General features: G+C 57.7%; 5 protein-coding genes across 5 annotated transcripts; 2 read left to right on the top strand and 3 right to left on the bottom strand.

The window, feature by feature from the left end:
* Nucleotides 1–291: 291 nt before the first annotated feature.
* GCG54_00004053 (uncharacterized protein) lies at nt 292–1,971 on the bottom strand (the record flags this gene model as incomplete). Its single annotated transcript, XM_045404108.1, has 1 exon — nt 292–1,971. One exon carries the CDS (start codon nt 1,969–1,971, stop codon nt 292–294), a length of 1,680 nt encoding a protein of 559 aa, XP_045263943.1.
* Nucleotides 1,972–2,739: 768 nt separating this feature from the next.
* On the top strand, nt 2,740–3,426 carry GCG54_00004052 (uncharacterized protein; the record flags this gene model as incomplete). The annotated part of the gene is made up of 1 exon (XM_045404107.1): nt 2,740–3,426. The coding sequence occupies one exon, from the start codon at nt 2,740–2,742 to the stop codon at nt 3,424–3,426; it is 687 nt and encodes a 228-aa protein (XP_045263942.1).
* A 543-nt stretch (nt 3,427–3,969) lies between these two features.
* Nucleotides 3,970–5,247, bottom strand: GCG54_00004051 (uncharacterized protein; the record flags this gene model as incomplete). The annotated part of the gene is made up of 1 exon (XM_045404106.1): nt 3,970–5,247. The coding sequence occupies one exon, from the start codon at nt 5,245–5,247 to the stop codon at nt 3,970–3,972; it is 1,278 nt and encodes a 425-aa protein (XP_045263941.1).
* Nucleotides 5,248–11,416: 6,169 nt separating this feature from the next.
* GCG54_00004050 (uncharacterized protein) lies at nt 11,417–12,634 on the bottom strand (the record flags this gene model as incomplete). Its single annotated transcript, XM_045404105.1, has 1 exon — nt 11,417–12,634. The coding sequence occupies one exon, from the start codon at nt 12,632–12,634 to the stop codon at nt 11,417–11,419; it is 1,218 nt and encodes a 405-aa protein (XP_045263940.1).
* A 2,054-nt stretch (nt 12,635–14,688) lies between these two features.
* On the top strand, nt 14,689–16,144 carry GCG54_00004049 (uncharacterized protein; the record flags this gene model as incomplete). Its single annotated transcript, XM_045404104.1, has 4 exons — nt 14,689–14,728; nt 14,784–14,886; nt 14,934–15,103; nt 15,153–16,144. The coding sequence occupies 4 exons, from the start codon at nt 14,689–14,691 to the stop codon at nt 16,142–16,144; spliced, it is 1,305 nt and encodes a 434-aa protein (XP_045263939.1).
* Nucleotides 16,145–16,222: the final 78 nt, after the last annotated feature.

Below are 16,222 nucleotides of genomic sequence, written 5' to 3'. Positions count from 1 at the left end.
GCCCCTGCGTATTCCTCATATACAACAAGCTAACGGTGGAAGTGCGGGACGACGAGCTTGACTCGGCTCCTCAGACCGCCTCCTCTCCCTGACTGAATAAATTCGGCCACCACACTGAACATTGGAAGACACCCACAAGCATTCGGTTCGAGAGCAAGCAACATTTACTAAGAACTGAAAAGTGGTATTTGATGTACACTATATAGTAGTACAGATAGGACATGTCTATCCATCATCCCCTGCCCCATGTCACTCACTCACTCTACTCTACAACATCACAATCCCATCCCCTCACGCCTTCACATCCTCGTCCCCATCCTCCCTCGGCGGCGCATCCTTGACCAGATCCTCCCTCGCTTTGGGGACCTCCTTCCTGTCCGTAACAAGCTCAATGCCTATCAACCCAGCCAACATTCCACACAAATGGCTCGTCAGGTCGACCGTCTGCTTGCCCCTCCGGAACAGCGCGGCGATGTGCACACCCAGAAGCACCGCGAGGAAACCCAAACCCTGCGGCCCGTTCATCGGGTCCGGCGGGAAGCCCAAGATCTTGAACGTGTCGAAGCGGTGCATCCAGAAGTACGCCGTCGCCGTGCCGAACACCGCGCCCGACGCACCGACCGTCGACACCGTCAGGATGCCGCGCAGCGTGTAGATGGTCAGGCTGCCGAGTAGACCGAGCGCGCCGGAGGCCATGTATATGGCCAGGAAGTTGGCGCGACCGATCTCGTCGTGCAGCGCGGTGCCGACGAACCACAGGCCGACCATGTTGGTCGCCAGATGGCTCAGCCCCGCGTGCGAGAAGTTGGCCGTCAGCATCGTCACGGCGCGCGGCATGCCGTGCACCATGATGAAGTAGCGGTTGAGGAAGCCCCACAGCGGCGGGACGTGCCAGGCGGCGTAGACGAGGGCGTTGAGGCCGATGAGGAAGCCGACGGTCGCCGTGGAGGCGGAGACCTCAGGGTACAGGCGCTCGGTGTCGTGGGGCGGGGAGTAGACCATTGCGGCGGCGGCGAGGGCGCCGACGAGCAGCGCGACGACGGCGTAGGAGGGCAGCAGGCGCTCGAAGAGGGTGAGCTCCGGCGGGGCGTCGAGGTTGGAAGTGAGTTGACCCTGCTCCTGCCACTTTTGCATGCGCGGGCTCATGGGCGGTCGCTTGATGGAGACCGTGGCGACGGCGCCGCCGGGCCCGGGCGGGGGGAGGCCCTTCTCTGCGGCCTCGCGCGCGAGACGGGCTTCTTCCTCGCGGGCTTTGGCCTGATTCTTGGCGCGGATGGCGTCCATGACGCTGTAGCCGTACACCGGGTCCGGTTTGACCTCCTCGGAAGCGTTGTCCTTGTCGCTGTTTCTGAGGGATGTCTTGACCGAGTCGGTATCGGCGGCAGCGTCGCCGTCGGCCTGTTCGGCGATTTCCTTCTCCAGCTGCGCGAGCTCGTCCTCGGCGCGCAGGCCCGCGTTGAGGATCTCGTCGACGGGGACGTTGTCGCGGAGGTACTCGAGCGCAGCGGCGCGCTGTTCGGGGCGGAAGGAGGCGGTGTTCACGGTGAAGACCGGGTCGTCGAGGGTTCCGGCGACGCGGCGGCCGTGGAGGATTCTGAGCAGGCGGTTGGCGGCGTTGGGTTTGATCGCGGGGCCGAAGACGGCCTTGACCTCGGCGGCGGTGAGGTCCTTCTCGCGGAAGGGTAGGCCGGTCTTGTCTCTGTAGTCTGCGGGGAGGTCTTCGTATTCGCGGATGATTGGGGCGGCGGACGAGGAGGAGGAGGCGTAGCGGGGTTGCGTCGCCCTCGCCCGCAGCGAGGGCCAGAGGTTACGATGGATCGGTGACCATGATGACCTTGTGACGCGGGGGGCGGAGAAGGTCGAGAGGAGTCGCAGCGGGGAGGTCGAGCTGTTGGCGGCTGCACGGCGGCATGTTGCGCGCAGGCCGAGGCTGAGGAGGGATCGCGCGGGGAGGACGAGTGAGGTGTTCATGGCTCCTGGGAGCCCCGTTCGGGCCGGTCGTTGCAGCGCACTGGGGAGCTTGTTCACTCCTCAATGCGCCGGTGCCGGGTGCGGGATTCGGTAGGAATCAGGTATTCCAGGGGGAGTTTCCCGTCTCAATGGGAACAAAAGCTCCCACTTCGTCTCGAGACTTGGCGCCGTTTGGATGTTGCGTGGTTCGGTGAGTATGCACCGAAGAAGTCATCGACTCCAGAAATTCTTTGAGTGACGGAATCAGGGCCGCACAACGGTTCGGCGGCGGTCTGTTCCGGACCACGGCGTGGTGTGAGTGTAGTCAGCTTGAGGAGGCCCTCAAGGTGCGATTGGTCGTTAGCGATAAGGATGATGTAGCCGGGGCGTTGTATCACCACACCCTCTAACCTTTCTTTCCTCCCTCCCTCCCCTGTAGTAACCCCACTGCAGGAACCGTACCTAGCTGGCAACCTGCACTTGTTCCTGCTGCTCCTGCTGCTTAGCAAGAACCCAGCACCGAGGTTTGGCAGGAAGCTGTCTGTCGCACTACGTTACCTGCGCAACACCACCACTACACTTCCACACCAAAGGTCACCCTGCAACGACCATCGCCAAAGCAGCGCACGATCGCGCACATCCTCACCTACGTCACACCTTCTCAACCCAGAAACACCGTCCCCCACCAAAACCACCTCGACACCTTCCCCGAGGGCCCTTCACCTCTATCCTCACTTCACCAACCATCATCAAAAAGAAAAAGAGAAAACCAATACTACAGAAACAACAATGTCCTCCGCCGACACCGCCCCAATATCCCCCACCCGCTTCGCCGCCGCCCTCAAAGACCTCTCCCTGCCCACCCTGCACCTCAAGGTCCTCGAGATCCGCAACTCCATCCTGCACCTGCAGTACTCCAACGCGCAGCTCAAGCCTTTCGCCGAGGGCCTCGCGACCACCCTCGACGCCGCCACCGATGCCGCCGCCGGCCGCCCGGACCCGGACTGCGTCGAGGCCATCCGCGAGAACGAGGCCGTCATCGCTCGCATGGAGGAGCGCGTCGCCATCATCCGCGCCGAGGTCGAGGAGCGCGGGCACAGCTGGAACGAGTTTCGCAGCAAGGAGGAGGTGGAGGCCGAAGGGGACAAGACGGAAGGCACCAATGGAACGGCCGTGAATGGGACCGCTGCTGCTGCGACGACGACGACGACAGCGACGAATGGACTGGCTGCTGCGAGGGCGGAGGAGGAGAGGACTGCAAACGGTGCGGCGCCGAGCGCACACCCTGCGTGGTTGGACGGCACTTTCGAGACGGGCACGATACGCAACGGGGAGATCCAGCTGGATGCCCAGCCGGGCCAGCGAGCGAACGGGACCGGCGGCCGGCTGACGGACGAAGAGCTTCGTCGGGCGATGGAGGAACAGATGAGAGGCCTTGGTCAGGATGATGATGAGGATGGCGGCATGCATTTGTAGACGAGACGGAGTTTACCTACCTCTTTTTCCAAGTCATTACTGAAAGACGGGGCGGGCGTTTATCATAGTTGGGAAAAACACATCATGCAGGTGGGATCGGGAAAAAAAGAAAAAAAGGTCACGGAAAGAGATAATACCCTCATGTTCCTATTTTGCTTGCTAGCATGCCATAACAAAGGGAAGCTGAAAAAGAAGTGGAAGCTTGATCGCATCTATGTGCGCATCCAAGTGTCAAAGTGAGAAAGGAGAATGAATGAGGGATCCGACTGAATAAAAGGTCGTCGTCCCTTGGTGAGCAAGAAAAAAGAAATCAACCCAGAGCCAATCCTCCTTTTGGGGAAAATCAAGAAATCATGTTCCGTATGCTGCTTGCTGCTTTTGCGCACATCTCAACGCCGATGCCAATCCAATCCGTTGTAATGCAGATGCCCTTGCCTGAACGCTATGCCCCCCAAGTTGTAATAATGCAATTGATGGCCCCCCCTGGAAAAGTGGCAAACGGGGCCACAAGGAAAGAAAGTTTTGTGTGTCCCTGGGGACGTGTTATGATATGGTTGCTGGTGTAGTCGGTGTGTTCTCATCCGACTTGAGGACAATCGGGTTGGTCGAGGCCTTGGGTGTGATGTCGGCGTCCTTGGCCGTGGCATTAGGTCTGGTGCCGTTTGGCCGTGCCTTCAATGCCTGTCTGGTGTTTGACCGGGAGCTGCCGATTGTTTCCAGCTTGGGCCGTCGGGGAGGGCTCGCATGTCCCAGCGAGTCCCAAGCGCGGTGCTGCACGTAGTCATCGTCGTCCGAAGAAGTCTCCTCTGGCGTGGCGGGGACTCGTCTGGCGCGCGCTCTGCGTCTTCTCTCTACCAGTTCGCCATCTGATGATACTTCGGATTCCAACGAGAGGCTGCGGCTACGGTTGGACATGCCCTTGCTCGAGACCGTTGACTTTCTAGATCTTGACCCGATAAGCGAGTCGATTAGCTCCGATTCCGAGGGGGTCTCGTCATGGCGGGGCTTCTCGGCCTGCCGCAGCTTCTTCTGGAGGGCCTTTTCGCGGACGAGCCTGTCGAGAGGAGGCTCCTCAGAAGCCATGGTTCTTCTGCTGCCGACAGTGCTGGTGCTGTGTGTTCTGGTGACGGGTACTCGGCCTTCCATGAGCTTGGCTGGTGGTGGCGGCTGCAACATCCACTTGAGGGCGTCGGGACGAGAAGGCTTGCTTCCGACAATTGGAGGGTGGTAATCGTTGACTGGGGGGTTCCTCGGCGTAGTGTAGAAGTTCTCGCGATCTTCGTCCGTGATGGCCTTCTCGCGACCCAGCTTCTCCTCGACGTAGCGTCCCGCCGTCTTGCCTGCTCCGACGATGTTGTCCATGAGCTTGTGGCCCATGCCAGACAGATTGTGGCCCCACAGCTCCTCATCTTCGCGTTGGTATAACGTCCTGTTCCACCCATCGCCAGACAGTTTCCGTGCCTGTTCCTGGCTGATTGTCGGGCTAACGGGACCGGTGCTCTCGGCGGCGGTGCTCGCACATCCAAAACTTGCAGCGGTACTCGCGCGGCCAGCACTCTGCAGGCCTCTCTGGCTGGCGTTTTTGCTTGCCGATTTCTTGGGCAGGTGGGGTCCCATGGCCATCTCCTCGGCCCAGTAGGGGTTGGTGTGGAAGGGGTCGGGATGACGGTACAGTCCCGGCTGCTCCATTTCTATGCGTCTCTTGACCTCTCTTTCCTCCTTGGCCTTCTTCTTCGCCTTCCTAAACGCCTTCATCTCGTTACATGGTGTGCAAGCGAGGTAGTAGAAAATGGCCGACTGGATAGCGACTGGTAACGACATGATGACGACGAATTGGCCGTAACCCCGGCAGGGGGAGAACGAGCAGAAAGTAGTCGGCGGCCGTAGGTGCACGTATACATCGAATGCTGATGTGTCGTGTGTGGTGGAGGTTGTCGAGGGTATTATAGACGGGGTGTGTGTGTGCGTGGGAAGGTAGTGCCTCGTGGCGGTTCGCGGGGAGAGGATGTCTATGCTCTTTGGTGGGAGAAGTGACAGGAACCAAGACCACAAGGGTGGATAGGTGTCTGCGGTAATGTCGAGGTTAAAGGTTATGGTGGGTTAGGTAGGCGAGCAGTGTTGCAAGTACTCGGTGGGTGAGTGGTGGTCTCGTAGTCAGGTAGGGTGAGATGAGTGATCTGAGTGATGGTCGAAGGAAGGGACCGCGTGCCAGCGCCAGAGAAGTTTAAAGCGCCATTGAAGTGAATCACCGGCGCGCAGCCCAAGACACAGTTTCGGTACGGAGGCGCAATTGCTTTAAGAGTGGCTCGGCCTGTGCGGCCCCCTGGGTACCGGGAGTATCGAGGATTGGTTTGGCGGACGGGAGGGTTTCAAGGTTGGCACCAGACGGCTATTTCGAGGGGTGTGTGTGGTCAGGGACGCTTGGTGGACGCTTGGTGGCTCGAGGGAGAGAGAGTTGTGCCTCTGCAAGGTAAGACGCCTCTTGGTTGTGTTTGCTGAGTGTGTAATTGTGTTGAGTTGTCTGTTCCGGGACCGTAGCGCAGAGACGGCGTTCGGGGTGTGCCGGGCGAGGGATGGACGGGGTGTATGCGGGTGGTCGGACGGACTGAGGAAGAAGGCAGATGATGGCGATGTGATGCCGGGGGCTTGCGTCGCGTGAGGTGAGCAATGAGACGGTTATATCTGGCACATGGGGTTGTTGGGTTGGCAGTGACCAGCTGCTTGGTTAGGTAGGCAGTTGAGGATGGCAAGAAGCAAAAAGAAAAGAGGATAGCGGGAGCCGGGTGAAAAGCAAGGCGAATTGGACTGAATTGTTGGAGAGTAGTAGGAGCAGAGACGTCGACGTTTCGAAAAAGGGAGGCAGAGGCTTGCGCAATGAGAGACGGGAGTCGGGAGTGCTGGTCGCTAGTGCTGGTGCTGGTGCTGGTGCTGGTGCTGCCACTGGCGGTGCTCGAATCAACGGTATCCGTACTGGGTCTGGCACTGGAACGAAAGGAACCTGGAAGGGGGGGAGTGGGTGGAGGACGGACGGGGACTGGACGGAGGGATGGGGCTTGGTGCAGCAGCAGCAGCGCAGCAGCGCCTGTGGACGGGTTGTGGTGGTGCTGCTGCACCTGGGGGGATGGAGGGGGAAGAGAAGTATCGGGTACTTTGTTGCTTCAGCACCTGCTATGGTATGGGTTCCAATGAATATCGCCAATGGCATGGCTCAATGACCCCAAATTCCAGTGGAAATCACTGCAGTCTGCGAGAGATTGCGACTGTGGCCCTCCTCCCCCCATCCAGGTCCCAGGGCCTCCACAGATTCAAGCGATGAGGGGCCCTGACCCCCGTCGTCGAGAGGATCGTGGATTGGGGGGACAGGGCACCGTAACTTCCAGATACGGCGCCCTCCATGCGCCGTGTGCCAATAGCAAAAGCCAGCGGCGCAGTGTGGGGTTTCTGCTTTCACGATGCATCTCTCTGCACCTCCAACATGCGCCATCTGCCTCTTTCGGGTTTGAGGAGGTTGGACAGCAGCACTCGATACTCGACACTCGACGCGGGGGAGCGGTGATGGCGCCTCACCTTCCACCTCCGGATGTCGGGCAGTACCACCTGTCTACTGCATACCTTAGTACGCAACCGATGTTGGAACACATCCTACCTACTGTACCTGCACAGCAAGAGCAAGAGCAAGAGCAAGGCAAGGTACGCAGCCAAGCAGCGCCCAGGGGCCCTGTGCCTGTTCGGTGCGTCAGCCCGTCGCCCGTAACCAGGACGAGGAGGTGCTTCCGGGGAGGACGAGGGCGACGCCGAGGACAAGAAGGACGAGGATTGGTGCACCTCGCGCATTACAGCGCAGCGCAGCGATTCCACGTCCAACATGTTTCCACCTCGACCGCCTCGAATCTTCCGCCAACGCACCGGCCAAGATGCCTTCACTTCCTTGGTTTACGTGAATGGGATTTCCCTGCACCACCTGTCCGTGTCTCCGGGGAGATGGGCGCATCTCACTGTCACGCACATCAAAATATGCCCGCCAAAGCTGTCCGACTCGGGCTCAGAAGATCCCAATGGGCCAAGCAATCCGTCATCCGTCATCCATCAGGTACTATGTGAGTGTGTGTCTGTCCACTACTGGACGTCCTCCAGAGAAACAGCCACTGACAAGTACCAGCTACTTCCCTCCCCCCGACAACGCCCCCTCCCCTCCTCGACTTGGCCCGGCGTTCGACCTTGAATACCATGCGCTCTTACCGAACCCTCATCGCCTCAATCCCTTACCCATTCCCGCCCGACACTGACACCATGCGAGGGTGCTCCCCCCCGCCCAAGGCCTTGGGTGCTGCTGCCGGAGTCATGAATCTGCAACTCGGCCAATTTACGCCGTGTCGCGCCCTTACGCATTCAACACGCGCTGGGCGATAATTCCTCGCGTCGTCGACAGACTATCATTCCCCTCCGCCCACTCGCATCGATCAATCGATCAATCAATCGATAGTGGCTCGCTGGCATTCTTCAGTCGACAGTAGTCTGTCCAATCCAAGATTGATGTCAGAGTCGGGCGATGTCGATTAGAGGGGGCATGGGAAAAAAAAAAAAGGAGGTCAAATGAAATTTCCTCTGCACCCAATTTCCACCCCAAACTTGGCTCGGTACACGCCTACCTGGACCAGTTACCTCCCAAAACTCACCCATGAATTATCAGCCAGACCGTTGCTTGTCTCACTCTCGGCCGTCCGCGCCCCCGAGAACGTCCCGCAGTGACCATTCGTTCCCATGGCGGCTCGAACGGCGCCGCGGGCGCGCGGAGGCGGCGTCGTCCTGGCGGCCGGCCACTCTGCGTCCTCCTTTCTAGCACCGACACACGTTTTCCTTCGCTGCTTTTCCCGCGCGAGCTGCCTGTCTCTGGCGTAGCGTCGGCCTGAGGGGCGTCCTGACTTGTCTTGGTCGCTAAGGGAATGGGAGATATGAGACAAGACGTGCGCCTCAGCGTTTGGCGCGCCAAAGCACCTAATTTTTCCCATTTCCCCCCTTCTCACCTTTTCCGGCATCTGTCTCTCTCATTCTTGTTTCCAGTGTTCGTCGGCACAGGCCTTTCTTCTCTTCTGACAGAAAGCAAACGAAGGGACCTCGGGGCGCATCGAACCCTCAAACAGGGGACCCTCGTTGGAGGGATATTATCGACGCCTATCGATACTCATGCCCTGTCGGTTCCACACCTCCCCTACACCACCTAGGTTCCCTCCCACATCCCCCTCCCTCACCAACAGGACCCGTGCCATGCGCAATGTACCGCCGTACCGTCAACCTCCTCCAGTTGATCCCCCCATTCGCCGAGATATCGACAAGACGCATGCCATTTTAGACAATCCTTAGCCCACGCCTTTCAAAGAGGTTACAGAGCTGATCAATGTCACAATGCGTTTCGCGCTAGCCAGTCGATTCCTCGGAATTCAACGTCGATCCTTTTTCTTCTAGACGTCGATCATCTACAGAATGCGTTCCCCAAGGGCAGCGAGGAATATATCATTCTTGTGCAATCGTCATGGGACGTCCATCACCGACAGCCTGGGGAACGATGACGAAGGTTTCAAGAAACCACCACTGTCTCGACCAACGACGACTTGTGGCGAAAAAAGGCAGAAGAGAAAGGAAGCGCATTGAGGATAACATCACACACATCCCATCCTATCGTGTTATCCCCCACCCTCCACATCACTGTCGTTCGTTCGCTCGCTTGCCTGTCAATGCCATGCCTGCCAACACAAAGCCACTTTACCCGGCCCCCCTCCTCTCCATCTCAACCTCGCCTGCCGCCGCAACCTTCACCGGCACCACTTCACTTCACAATGCACACAGTTCCCGCGGCAGCCTGCCAGTCGATTACTTTCCTTCCCGTGAGCCTCCTCAATAGCCTTTACGGCTGAACGAACCATATCACTAAACCCGCCCATCTCTCTCAAATCCCATGAACCTTCTTTGCCCCAACATAAAAAAAAACAAGAGACGACTTACACATACTGCAGTAGGGCGTACGTACACTCGCCAACTCTAAGCAATACCTCGTTCATTTCTTTCCTCGGACGGCGAGAGGAAACAAACGGCGCGCAATCCCGCGTGCCAAGACCATGCAAATGAGAGCGAGAGAGCGCGAGAGAAAAGCAGAGATCTCACTAAAATCTCGTAACCTAACGCAATGTAAAAATAAACTTAGCACGATCCCGTCATCTAACGAAACCCTGTAGATCCTCCCTCCTCCGCCAGAGGAGGGGCCCGTGATGCTGCGACGACCCCCCTCCCCCCATCTTCCGGGTCGCGACTAGCAACCGAGAGGAAAAACACAATGTCAATAGCTAAAGCGAACGCGGAACTTCCAACGTCCCGAACGAAATGCTGGACATGATGGTACGTGGGGGATTAATCGCACGCAGTGCAGACGCTGTCTGCGTAACTTTCTGTGCATAGGGTTTACCAAGTTGTCGTCTGAGTAAAAATGACTTGGACGTTGACCCAGGAAGGCACAATTCCCCTCTCATTCTGAATATCTACCTCTGAAATATCATTCTGCAACCATGTATGCAATCCAAATCCCTAACCCAAGACCACAAAACCCTCCACAAGCACCCGTCGTCGTCGTATGCAACACACGACTCCACCTCCGACATCGTCTCCTGCACAACACATCTCCCACCATCCCACGCACCCATCCAAACCAACAGACCATCAAAAAGAAAAAAAACACCTGAAAAGTCCGACTACAACCACCGGCCGCCGCCAACCTCCCGTCCCCACTCGCTCAACCGGTCCCCGAACCTCCGCAGCCGCCCATCCATCCTGCCGTCCTCCGCCCACCTCAATCTCCGCCATGCGACAAACACCACCACCGCTACTGCAAAACTACCTCCCTTAGCCCCCATGCATCTCACAGAATAAGAGTTAGTCCATCTGACCAAAGTCAATAACCGCTGCAACAACACCTCACCACACACAACCTACAACCCGCATCAGCCCGGCTCATGCATGTCTCAACCCCAAAGATCTCGCAGATCGACTCTGGCCATCACCATCGTCCATCGGAAAGGGGCGGTCAGTCGAAATCGCGCGCGTGGCCCCCCACACGTAGACGCCGGCTGCTCACTCCCGTCCCTCCGCCAACTGGCTTCTCTCACATGCTAGACAAGACAGCTTACCCCAGTCTCGTCGACTTTTGGTGAGCGCAGCCATATCCCGTGTAAAAATCGTAGAGCATGCCGTGGCGGGACTGGGCGTGCATCGCATGAACGTGGGGTCGCAACTAATCACATCCAGCCGGCACGATCCCGGAAGGAAAAAAATATTCAAAGGAGCCACCAGTCGTCACAGCGAAAAAGTGATGTTCACAACGAAAGACATGCATAGCCCGAGACATAGGACGGGGTGAAAAAAAAACCTATTGAAAGTATCTTGCGGGAATCTGCGCTAAACACACAACGACAGACGTGCCATGGCCGTTTCCCATGTGATTCAACCAATTTTGCCCTAAGAGAGTTTCCATTTTGTTCGCTTTCGCCCCGAGACCCAACTACCTCGCTTCATCGACATCGTGATCTGTCGTTGTCATCCCCCGCTTCGTCACACGTCAGGTCTCGAAGCCGAATAGAGAGAGAGAAATCGAAAAAAGCATGTGCAAATCACTTAGCCCGCTGGCCAATGTCCCCCAACTCCAGATCCCATACCGATGCTGAGATCTTTTTTGTATGTGTGCGCGATAGGCCGATGGCAAGCCACGTGCCTTCCCCGGCCGCGTGTCCGCCTTGCGCGGATGCGATCGACTCGAGTTCGGCGCCCCTCCATGACGTCGAAAGGGGATGCATGTGAGAGTTTTTCGTTGGTCCGCACTCCAGGAAGAAGTATTGTACAGTTAAAATAACAAGTGACAGTCAGACGACGCCCGGTGATGGGATATGATGTAGGAGCGTGCGTCTAGAGGGGAATGTCCTGGAGAACAATGAGGGTGCGTGACCGTTTATACGTCCCACTCCTCCTCCTGGGTGCTCAGGGCGGAGAAAGAGCCGTAGGAAGGAGCGGGCTTCGCAGCCTTGCCGTTGGACGCAGCCGGCTTCTGGACGGCCTGGGCGATGGGGCGAGACTGGGCCGGGGCGGGAGCGGCGGCGGCGGCGGGGGCCTCGACCTCGGGCTCGGCAGCCTGGACCTCCTTCTTGGCCTTCTTGGACTTCTTGGAGACGGTGTTCCACTCATCCTCCTGCTTGAGCTGCTCCATCTGCTCCTCCTCGGAGGGAAGCGAAGAGATCCAGTTGTCGGAGGCCGGGGCGGGAGCAGCGGCGGCGGAGGTGCCGTTCTGAGCAGGAGCGTCGAAGGTGTCGAGAGGCTGGACGGCGGCAGAGCTGCCGTTGGTGGAGGCGCCGTTGGGGCTGCCGGCGGTCCAGGAGTTCTTGCCGTTGGCAGCAGCCATGAACTGGGAGCCGTCCTTGGCGGGGGTGCCGGAGGCGATGCGAGCGGTGCGGAGCTGCTTCTCGAGCTTGACCTTGCGCTCCTTCTCCTCCTCCTCGCGAGCAGCCTTCTTGGCCTCGGCCTTTTGGCGGTTCTGGCGCTGCTTCTTGGTCTCAGCCTTCTCGGGGACCTTCTGGTTCTTGGGCTTGGTGGCCTTCTCCTCGGTGCCAGTCAGGCGGAGGACAGAGGGGCCGCCGGCGGCGGGCTCGAGCATGTCACTGACTCCGCTGGCGTCAACGGGCGCGACCTCGGGGGAAGCGGCGGGAGACTCCTCAACAGCCTCGACGGCAGGGGCCTGAGCGGGCTCCGGCTCGGCGACCGCAACAGGCTTCTCAACAGCACGGGACTGCTTGACGGACTTTTGCTTCTTCTCCTTGTTTCCAGAAGACTTGCCATCGAACTTCTTGCCCTCCTTTGCGGCGGCCATTCTTTTGGCAAAATCATTGTTGTCGACCTTCTCATCAGGGTCGTTGCTCAGCCAAGCAGATGAGTCGTTGGCAACTGCGGTGGAAGAGGCCTTGTCCTCTGCAGGCTTTTGCGACGCAAAGGCAGCCTTTCTTGCCTTCTTTGCGTTGTTCTCCTTGCGCGGCTCGACGTATGGCTTGACTCCCTTGGGAGCAATCTGCTTGCCGTTCTTCTCGGCCATGTAGTAGTAGGTCAGACCTCCGGCCAGAGCAAGAACCACCAGGTACCCGCCCATAGTCTGGGTCGTGAGGAACTCGGAAGTGGGCATTGTGACTTGTATTGGAGGCTTGAGGCACTTGCTTTGCGATGGATATTAAGGGGGTTGTTGATTAAGCTTGCAAGGTGCGATCGAAGACGGTTGGTTATCGGAGCAGTACCGAAACCTATGCCGAGATAACACAAGGCGTGTCTTCGTGCTTCACGGGTGCTGGAGAAGCGGAGAGGATTGGATGTCTGTTCAATGTGAAGTTAGCATCGGGGCAAGATTTGAGTTAAGCTTTGAGTAGGATGCATTCATCCAGGGTAGCTGGGGCAGGTGCGGACGGGCACATACAGAGGGATGCAATCGGGCGCAACAATTGATGGCTCGATGCAGATAATGTGCAGGAATGATGGGGGCGGGAAGGTGTGAAAATTGCAAGAGAAGGGAAGAGAGGCAAAAGGGTGATGAAAGAGGTGTTTCAACCACGCGATTGAAAGACTGGCAGGATGTCGTGTTCAGATGCTAGGTAGCTTGGCAAGAGCAAGGAGCAGGCAAAAAAAAGTTACCAGGTGGCTTCTCAGCAAATATCCAATGGGCGCCAATGGGTGTGGTCGTCCGGTGGTCCAGTTTGGTGCTAGCAGTCCACTAAGGTACCAGCAATGAGGATTTCTGACAGACCAGGACTCGGGCAAGGGAAGGGGTCCCGTCACGGATTCAAGACCCGACCGCCGCAGAAGTGTTGCTGCTGCTACTGCTGCTGATGCTCCTGTTGCTGCGCTGCTGCACCGTACCCGGTGTGCATCCGAATCCCCCAAGAGTGGGAATTACGAATCGGGTTTGGTGTCGTTGCCGCGAGTCGCAGGTGCCCCAGGGATGTGTTTGGTCTGGCCGGAGAGCTGAGATGAAGCCGGAGGCGAAGACACCGGCAAGAGGGAAGTGTCCAGACCAAATTGCGTGTAGCAAAAAAAGAAATGACAGGAGGGAATAGGTGGTTCGCAAGGCTGAACAGGCGATTGGATTGAAGCGCAGAAAAATTGTCACTCACCTTGAGGCAGTCGCATTGACCGATCGTCGAGCTTGTTGTTTCTCCAGAGCTTGAGCTGGAGAAGTGGACAGGATGAGGTTATCTCTCCAGGGCCTTGTTATGTAATTTCCTGGGCCACCTTGAAAGTGACAGCTTCGCAATTCCACGGGTGGAAGGGACCGGGACGCTAGGATCCGTCCTCCAAGCACGGGCTTCGGAGTAATTGCAAGCTGCAGAGGTCGCAGAGGTCACGTGGCCTCTGCACTGAGGTAGCTGTCCACACGTGATCGTCTTACTCTCGATCTTCTCATTGGATGTAGCAGATAGGCGGCGTTTTGATAACTCCGGGAAGGTGCCTTCCACAGATGGGAGCTCCCCTGCTGAAGAAGGAGGCAATCAGGTGCCGAGGAACGTCGCTAGCTCTTCCATCGAGCGAGAGAAACCAGAGTGCGAACAAAACACTACATCACAGCTGTCACCTAAGTTCAAAGTAAAAATAGCCATGGACAGGCTCACGTGTGTGCGACACCAATTCGCTCCTTTCCATAGCTCCCGAGGCTTTCCTTCCCGCGCCTCATCCAATGTTGGAAACCTTGAGTTGCAACCTGCCGCATGTCAGATCCCATTTCCCGATAACAGAGCTGCAACAGCGGTGCCTGGGCCAGCTGTCCCTTATCGCTCACCTGCGCTCGCCTGAAGGGGCTTAGCGGCCTTCCCCAGGACGCTGATTCCCACTAAACCCCACCATCGACGTTAGGAAGAGTTAGGAATGAGGGGTCGTCGCCTACCGAATCTCTATGCAACGCCGTCACTGATGCGAGAAAACCCTTGCGGGACGACGAACTAGAGAGCTTTGAACCTCTCACTGTTAGGAATTTAAGAATCGCTGCCGGACAACTCCGTCAACCACTACCCACCGCCGATATCCGTCGAACTCCGCCTGACTCAGCGGATCCGGTTTTATATAACGATTCAACGGTCCCTTTCGAGATACTGTCTGTTATCGTGTCGCAAACCGTCAAGACTTGAGACGAAACCACTTCGTCTCTTCATCTGAAAAAGAAAAGCAACGATAGTATACCCAACAACCCTAGCCATGGCCCCCAAGAACCGTGTGATCATCGATACCGACCCTGGTGAGAATACCCAACGCAAGATCAAGACGTATAGCGAGGCTGACTTTCAAACCAGGTATCGATGATGTTCTCGCCATGCTCTTGGCCCTCGCGGCCTCCCCTGAGGAGTTGGAGGTCATGATGATTTCAGTCACATACGGCAACGTGCCTCTTCAGAGGTATGCATCCCGGTGTCCGTCGACTTCTCGGTATTGACGAATCTAAGCTGTCTACGCAATGCGGTTGCGCTGTTCCATGTTCTGGAGAAGGAGTTGGCCTGGCGCAAGGAGAACGGCAAGCCCGAGGGTTTTGAGTCGTTGAGGGCCTATAAGCCTATTGTAGCTGTCGGGGCAGAGCATCCTCTTGAGGATGATGAGCTGGCAGCCGACTACTTCCGTGAGGAACACCGCCTGCCAAATGCTATGTCAAACACTAACGAACACAGATGGCATCGATGGTCTGCACGGCGTCCATGAGAAGCATCCCCACCTCACCCCCGACGACAGATGGAAGGCACTCTTCCACACAGAGAAGAACGTTGACCACGACCCGTCCCCCTTCAACCAGTACTTCACACCAGCCAAGCAGGTCGCTCACAAGGAGATTCTGCGCATCCTGAAGGAGAACCCTCCCAACACCATCTCCATTTGCGTCGTTGGCCCCATGACGAACGTCGCCCTCGCCGCTGCTGAGGACCCCGAGACCTTCCTCCGTGTGAAGGAGCTGTGCGTTATGGGCGGTGCTGTCCACGTTGAGGGAAACATCACTCCCGTCGGTGAATTCAACACCTTTGCCGACACCGTCGCGGCGGCCCGAGTCTTCGCTCTGACTTCCCCTAACCCCCGCTCCACCATGCCTCCCATCTCGAAGGAGAAGTCATCTCTCCCGCCTTACCCAGCCAAGCTCTCCAAGCAGCTCAAGCTGACTCTCTTCCCCCTCGACATCACAACGCCCCACCTGCTCAACAAGAACTTCTTCACCGAGAGAATCAAGCCCATCGTCGAGGCAGGCAGCCCTCTTGGACAGTGGGTTGACCACTTCATGTCCAAGACCTTTGAGAAGGTTGAGTCTATGGAGGGCAACGGCCAGGAGCCCGGTCTCTCCCTACACGACCCTCTCACCGTCTGGTATCTCATTACACAGTCCGACCCCAAGTGGAAGCCCGTCGCGGAGCCTGAGGACATCCGCATCGAAACCTCTGGCCAATGGACGCGCGGAATGCATGTCATCGACCGCAGAGTCAGAGCTAAGTACACCGAGGCGGCCCTCGAAAGCGATTCCACCGGCGAGGGTGTCGACGTTCTTACACTGGCTGAGGTGCCGGGCGACTGCGGCGGTTGGCTCAGCTACAGCAGAGGCAACAGGATCAACAGGATGGTCGGGTCTCCCGGCGAGGAGCTGTTCGCGCATGATCTGATGAAGAGAATCTTTGGTTGAAATGTATAGAATTCGACGACCCCTGACTGTCTTTGGGGGCTTCTCGTTTCGGTGTCAGCACAACAGCATTGAGACTGG

This window comes from Colletotrichum gloeosporioides, assembly GCF_011800055.1.
Source record: "Colletotrichum gloeosporioides strain Lc1 chromosome Unknown consensus_48, whole genome shotgun sequence".
In the NCBI taxonomy this organism is placed as follows: domain Eukaryota; kingdom Fungi; phylum Ascomycota; class Sordariomycetes; order Glomerellales; family Glomerellaceae; genus Colletotrichum; species Colletotrichum gloeosporioides.
This window is presented reverse-complemented; position numbering and strand designations above follow the sequence as displayed.